The sequence below is a fragment of the Carex rostrata genome, chromosome 10, assembly GCF_964058835.1.
Source record: "Carex rostrata chromosome 10, lpCarRost1.2, whole genome shotgun sequence".
Lineage (NCBI taxonomy): Eukaryota > Viridiplantae > Streptophyta > Magnoliopsida > Poales > Cyperaceae > Carex > Carex rostrata.
This window is the reverse complement of record NC_135927.1, coordinates 11,413,327-11,420,343: the sequence shown is the minus strand read 5'-3', so window position 1 is coordinate 11,420,343 and position 7,017 is coordinate 11,413,327. Positions and strand designations below refer to the sequence as shown.

Sequence of the window (7,017 nt, the reverse complement as noted above, 5' to 3'; positions counted from 1 at the left end):
ACTTTTCTCTAAAAACCTTGTCATTTCTTTGCTTCCAAAGGTTCCATATGACACACATAAAGTGAGTAGCCCATTTTTTCCTAGACATTCTTCCCTCCTGCTGCACCTTTCCCCATGAATTTTCAAATGTCTGCTCTACTGAATCTCCTTCATCATTACATCTCTACCCAAATATCTTGATACCTCTCTCCAAACCTCATTTGCATTTTGACAATGGAAAAAAAGGTGGAGTACCAATTTAGCCACAATTAAGCTTCAGTTTTGACCTAGGGTATAATTTGATTGATTTCACATATACTAACTTTCAGTTGAATGCCTCAATTTAGATTTTATTTCACTTAATTTTCTCAATATCCCTATATCTCATTAAAATTGACATAAACAAACAACTACACGGTACACGAATTTAGATTTATCAGAAAAAAGAAAAAGTACTAAATACACTAGTAAGAGAAACAATACTAAGTCAAGTTATGAATGAAACTGGAAGAAATATAAGAATCAATAACAAGAATTGTGTACCGACGGAAGAAGAAGCAATGCCCATTCAACAATTGAAGCTATTGATACACTCTTCAACGGCCTTTCCTGACTGGAGGTAGAGGCGGAGGTGGGTGCGCGGGAGAGAGGGTTCGCGCAGAGGAAATGAAAACCCGGAGAAATTAGAAGAAAAAAAAGAGAAAGAGGCGAAATGTTGGTAGAGAGAAATTTCATCTGTTCTTGAAGGGTAAAATTGGAAAATACGAAAATACGTTTTATTATACAATACTTTCCAGAATAATTTTAATTAAATATGTATATTAGATGTATATTCTGGCAATTTGGTAAACTTGATGATTTTAGGGTGGCAAATAAGAAGTTTTGAGTTTTGGGGTGGCAATTTGGTAATTTCCAAGTTTTGAGGTGGCACGGAGGTAAATTTCCCTATTATGGGAAATTTATATTATATTATATTTTTTTGTTTTTTATATTATATTATTATATTAATATACTTATAATATTAATATATAATATAATATAATATTATATTATATTATATTATATTATATTATATTATTATATTAATATACTTATAATATGAGATGGGCTACGGTGAGTTGCGAAGTAAAACGACTTTTACTTCACGCTCATATTTTGCGATTTTAAAGCTCAAAATATCGATCCGAACCGTTCATCCTGTTCTCCATATTGAAATGTGCTTGGAGACCAAATTTTACATTTTTTGGAATTTTTTTACTATTTATTAAGCAATTTTGAAAGTCGCTGATCTGATGGTCCAGAAAATTTTACTGTTTTTACTGTTCACAACAAAACAGCAATTTTCAAAAATGCTTAATAAATAGTAAAAAAATTCCAAAAAATGTAAAATTTGGTCTCCAAGCACATTTCAATATGGATTAAACATCTAACAGTTCGGATCGGTCGTTTGGACTTTCAAAATAAAAATACGGCGTGAAGTAGAAACACGTTTTACTTCGCAACTCACCGTAGCCCATCTCCTTATAATATTATTATATTATATAATATTATATTATATTATATTATGATTTTATATATATTATATTATTATATTGAGTAAAGCTATGGTGTGATGTGCTCACCAAGAGAGTTTGGTGAGCACAACTCTAAAAGTTCATCGGATTGACTCCATACGTCGAATCCAAACTGTTGAAATCCATGTACTTCATGAGTGATGCATATACATGTAAAATTTTGAAAGTTTCGAGTTTATTTGCTACAAGGTCAAGCGGTCAAAGAAATAATAAAAATGGAATATATAAAATAACTTATAAATTAACTTATAAAATGTTCATTTCTTTGACCACTTGACCGTGTAGCAAATAAACTCGAAACTTTCAAAATTTTGCATGTATATGCATCACTCATGAAGTACATGGATTTCAATGGTTTGAATTCAGCATAAGGAGTCAATTCAATGAACTTTTGGAGTTGTGCTCACCAAACTCTCTTGGTGAGCATATCACACCCTAGCTTTACTCAATATAATAATATAATATAAAATATATATATTATATAATAATATAATATAATATAATATTATATAATATATTAATATTATAAGTATATTAATATAATAATATAATATAAAAACAAAAAAAATATAATATAATAATAATATCAGTATAAATTCTCGGACGGGTTTAGTTTCCCGTCTGAGCTGCTGCTTTTTTTTGCACCGGGACGGGACGCCACAACCTGTCCGGATTTTGTTTTTTTGTTTTTTTTTTTGTGCGAAGTTGATTAAGTTTATTGATTGATTAAAAAGTCGATAACCGGGACGGGATAATAAGACCCGTTCGGTGGGACGGGTTTACACAACCCGTTATACCTATATTTCGAAAAAAAGCAAAATTAATCTCGTATTTCGATATTTATTTTATTTTATTTCTATTAATAAAAAATTCGGCATAAAATCACATACGGTCCCACAATGATATGAAAAAAAAAAATACTTGCAAAATATCATTCAAAAGTCAAAACATATTATGAGAAAATTACTGTATCCAAAAGAATTAAAGTATTGAAGCAACGATGATAAAAATAAAGCAAAGAAGGTCCCACTCTATTTAATTTAAACGGTCCAACCTTTTGAATCACTTATTGCAAATTATACAAAAAGGAAATTCAACAACCAACTCATGCTTCATTCGAGGGGTTTATATTCTTTGTAGACAATTGAGGAAAATGAAATTCATCTTCAAGCACATGATGCATTTCAGAGGTATTATCCTCATTGTGTGCTTTTCTGATCATGCTTCCCTCAATTCTACTACTTTCCATTTACAGCAAAGTGTTTTGCCAGAAATAGAAGGAGATGATATTCTTGCATTTCAGAAGAAAAATATGCGAAGTAGGATTTTTTTTTTTTTTTTTTCTGTTTTTGATAATTTCAAACTCTTTTTTCAAAACATTTTACCAATAAATATTTATTTAAATATCTTTATTTTGACATCGGTGCTCATTTTAACAATACATATTCTTCTCTTGCATTTCAGTGTTCGTTAGTACTTATTTGGAACAAATTTATTGCAAGAGATAGCCTCCAAAATTTTATTTAGGGACCATAATTTGCACCAAAGAGAAAAATGTGTAGCACAAAGCCACAATAGAAATCAGAACAGCTGCTAAGATATGGATTACTTTGTTTGGTGACTTGATCAATAAACAATTACATTAAATCTTGGAAAATAATAGAAACTGGAGAAAGAAGAAAAGACCAGTAAACTCCTGTACCATTCTTTGTTTTACATCAGATGTACCACCAGTCTTTGAGCCGTTACACGGAGGCCCTCTATGCTATGCGTAGCACCGTAGCCAACTCCATTTTATTAACTGCTATATATATAGACAGAACTAAAAGTACCACCCATAGTATAAAAATTTAATGTCATCTTTGGCAATGTACTTTTGCAAAGGAATAAATAATTTCCAACAAAAGAATAGAGCCGGAGTTGTCTATGATGATCAACAAATTTCTAAGCAAAAAAAATGGGTGGCAAATGCTGGACTCGCAAAAGCATGACACGAGAGAAAATTTTATTTTTGTTTAAGCAAGCTAATGTATCTAAATCTTTATAAAATATGCTGCTGCAAAGTTCAAGACTAATTTATTCCTTGTTATGTATTCAGATAACTGGCGAGTAGTAAGCAACTGCTGTTTATAAGCAAACCGCAAGAATCAGAAGTACATTATGAAAGCCAACCCAAAAGCAAACAATTGATATGCAACATCTCTAAAAAGATAACTTAATCTTTTTAATGCACCTGGATTTCATTTCGTGCTACTATGCAAGTTTATAGGCAACTATCATTTACAGTTCATCTCAATTACCTAAAATTCCATTTCAAAAGGTAAATCAAATTTAAATTTTTAGATACTCCTGAAATAAATCACCTTTGGTGCTTTTAAAAAATTACTATACCTCCAAAGAGAAAAAATTGAAAACTGGAAAGCAGTTTATCACCAGCAACAACTAATAAGCAATTAAAATTCTACAATACAATTAATAGGACCAAAATCCTCCAACAAGCAAAACAAATAATAATAGCACAAAATAGTCTCACAACCAACATACTCCAGTACATAACAATCAACTTAAAAAACACATCATAATAAACCCTAATTAAGAACACTGCCCACTAGGACCCGCCTCACTCATCACGCTTTTCCTCAGATCCAGCCTTCTCTTCTCTCTCCCTGTTCCACTCGTCACCATGCTTTTCCTCAGATCCAGCCTTCTCTTCTCTCTCCTCCCTATTCCACCTCTCACCGTGTTTTTCCTCACCTCCTCCAGACTTCTCTTCTCTCTCCCTATTCCACATCTCGATCTTTGCTCTCCTCTCCTCGCTACTCTCTCTCACCGAGTTCCTCTCTCTCCTATCCCCACCACCCCTTTCTCTGCCTCTGTCTCTATCTCCTCTATCCCCTCTATCCCCTCTATCCCCTCTATCGCCCCTCTCTCTGTACCTGGTCCGGTCCCTATCCCTATTATCCCTCTCTTGCCCCTCTTTCCTCCTATAAGGACCTGGGCTCCTGCTCCTCCCTCTACTCCTGCCCCCTCTATGCAACCTCCTCCTCATCTCTTTCCCTATCTGCTTTACATGCATGAAATTACAATACCCACCCCTGTTACAACAGTTCTCCTCAAACTGCCGACAAGTTGCCTCACGGAAATCCGTAACCGGTGAAAAATCAACAATCATCTGACGGCCTGAATAGAACCTCCCTTGTAGGGCCCGCAATGCAGCTGCTGCCTGGTCCTCTTCTCTGAATTGCACATAAACATTCCCAATCATATGATCTGCCAGGTTATCACACACATTCAAACTCTCGATCTCTCCAAATTTGGAGAGTTCTTCATAAATGTCTTCATAGAAATCTTCGAAGTGCTCCTGCATCTTATTGGGGTCAATCGGGTTGCCCTGAGCATCGATACCTGGGGTGATCATGTCGGGGCGTAGGTACATGTTGGAGAGGACTAGTGTGGGAGAGATGGTGGGGCGGTTATGGAGCCGTGAGCATCGGTCCCCGTGACGGCATGCACCGATCTTGAAGTAAAATGGGCAGTTGACCCTGTCTTTCTCTGTACCGAAAATCGAAGCCAAGTGCTCCGCCATGGTTTACTAGACCTGAAAAGGAAACCAAATGTACAATTGAAGAAGTGATGTTGATGTTTCTATGTTTTCAGTAACAATTGTACCACTTTGAAATTGAGATTTGTGAATGGTAATGGTAGTTCAATTCTAGCACGAAGAAGCTCCTTGCAAATATAAAAAGCAAGATTATCTTCTTGACCATTCACAGAACTCAAAACACATCATTTATAAGGATAATACACTTTAATGATTGCCATAGAATATTATATTCAACAATCAGAAAGACAAGCAGCAAAGTGCATTCATCCCAATCATCAAAATACAATAAATTCTTACAAAGGTAATACAAACCAGATATACGGAAAATTAGCTTCTTGGAATACAGAAATAAATTGAAACCTAGGAATTTACCCATTGAAAGAGGATTTATGGTGCAATTGAATCGATCAAATTCTAATCTTGAGTTCCTTTTTAAAACCTAATCTGCACAGTCTAAAACCATTAAAACCAGTTCATGAGAAAAATGAATCCAGATATCACGAATAAGGGTTGATTACAAAAGTGCCACTCAAAATTTTGTTTTTGAATTGAAAATTTGCATACGAGTTCTAATTTCATAGTCCATCAAACCAAAATTTGAATTTTCTGATGTCGAACTTGTATTTTCTTCTTCCCATATACCATAAAAAATTTGCATATGAGCTCTATCTGATGTACCACAAAATTAATTGGTTGGTTAGCCATAAGCAGTTGCAAATATTGGTAGTCAAGTTCTGAAAAACTCTGAAAACATGAGCAGCTCTTTTGTAAAATACCCTCAAGTTCGATTTTTTCTAGGGTTTCTCCAGCCGCATCTGAGTGAGATATCTTAGATTGAGTGTTTCTTTTAACCTAATCTGCACACCTTTTAAAAACCGTTAAAACCTGATCCAAAACTAAAATAAAAGAACAAAAAAATTCTTTGAAGGTTTAAGCACATCCTGCACTGATAAATATTAAATATACCCTGCTAAATCAAATCAACCAAACTCGAGAGATCGATTTATAGGTTCCACGGATTAGGGTTTTGTGCAGACAATCCCTGTCTACGACACGGAATAAAATCAACAAAATATACCAAATCAGATGTATCCAAAAATAAGGGTTTGAGGAGACCAAACCTTTCGCACTCCGCCGACTTCGGTTTTTGGCGAATCAAATAGATAAATAAGTTGCCAATCAATTACATAAATAATCCTTTGCACTCGGTCTATTTTGAGATAATCGTTTACAGAAACATATACCCCGATTTCCCCCAATTTCCTCCCAAAAATCAGAAAACACAAAATCGAGAAACAACGAGTTGCAACAACCGCAGTTGAAAAATTAAAATAAAAAAACACGAAAGTAAAAGGATGGAGGAAGTTACCGCAAAGAAAAGAGAGCAGAGGTGAGCAGCGGTTAGATGCGATGAAGAGAATGATGTAGCGAGAGAACTGAGGCTGAGAGCGCGAGGGAGAGAGATCAAACAGTTTAGATATTAACTTAACCTAGATCAAACGGTTGGGATTAAACCTGACGGAGACAAACAGCCTCGTAAGGGATGTTGAATTGTTGATGGGTTCTTTTATTGAAGCAAAAGGTATAAAAATAGTATAATATTGAAGCAAAATCTAATGCAAGTCCAAAACTCTGACGAATTCGCATCCTCTGAGATTTACATATTTTGCATTTCTGGAAAATCTCAACCGTTGAAATAATCTATGCACGAATCTCAAAGCTAAAATAAATTGTTCGGGGATAAAGCAGACCGAGCGGTGCAAACTGCAAACAGATTGGATAATATCTAACCGTATTTGAATTCGTATCCGAAAATTAAATATAGAAAAACATCATAATAGCTTATATATCCTTATAAAA

The 7,017-nt window shown here is 34.4% G+C and overlaps 1 protein-coding gene across 2 annotated transcripts; it reads right to left on the bottom strand.

The window, feature by feature from the left end:
• Positions 1–3,978: 3,978 nt before the first annotated feature.
• LOC144560120 (splicing factor U2af small subunit B-like) lies at positions 3,979–6,664 on the bottom strand. Of its 2 annotated transcripts, XM_078309274.1 has the most exons (3): positions 6,527–6,569; positions 5,530–5,601; positions 3,979–5,151 (listed from the first exon to the last, which is right to left on the bottom strand). In XM_078309274.1, exon 3 carries the CDS (start codon positions 5,137–5,139, stop codon positions 4,174–4,176), a length of 966 nt encoding a protein of 321 aa, XP_078165400.1. In that variant the 5' UTR covers positions 5,140–5,151; positions 5,530–5,601; positions 6,527–6,569; the 3' UTR covers positions 3,979–4,173. The 2 variants fall into 2 exon arrangements, with proteins under 2 accessions (XP_078165400.1, XP_078165399.1); XM_078309273.1 differs by lacking the exon at positions 5,530–5,601 and having other exon boundaries at positions 6,527–6,664.
• Positions 6,665–7,017: the final 353 nt, after the last annotated feature.

Excerpts from the sequence above, each read along its gene's own strand:
- LOC144560120 (XM_078309273.1), bottom strand. The coding sequence starts at position 5,139 with ATGGCGGAGCACTTGGCTTCGATTTTCGGTACAGAGAAAGACAGGGTC.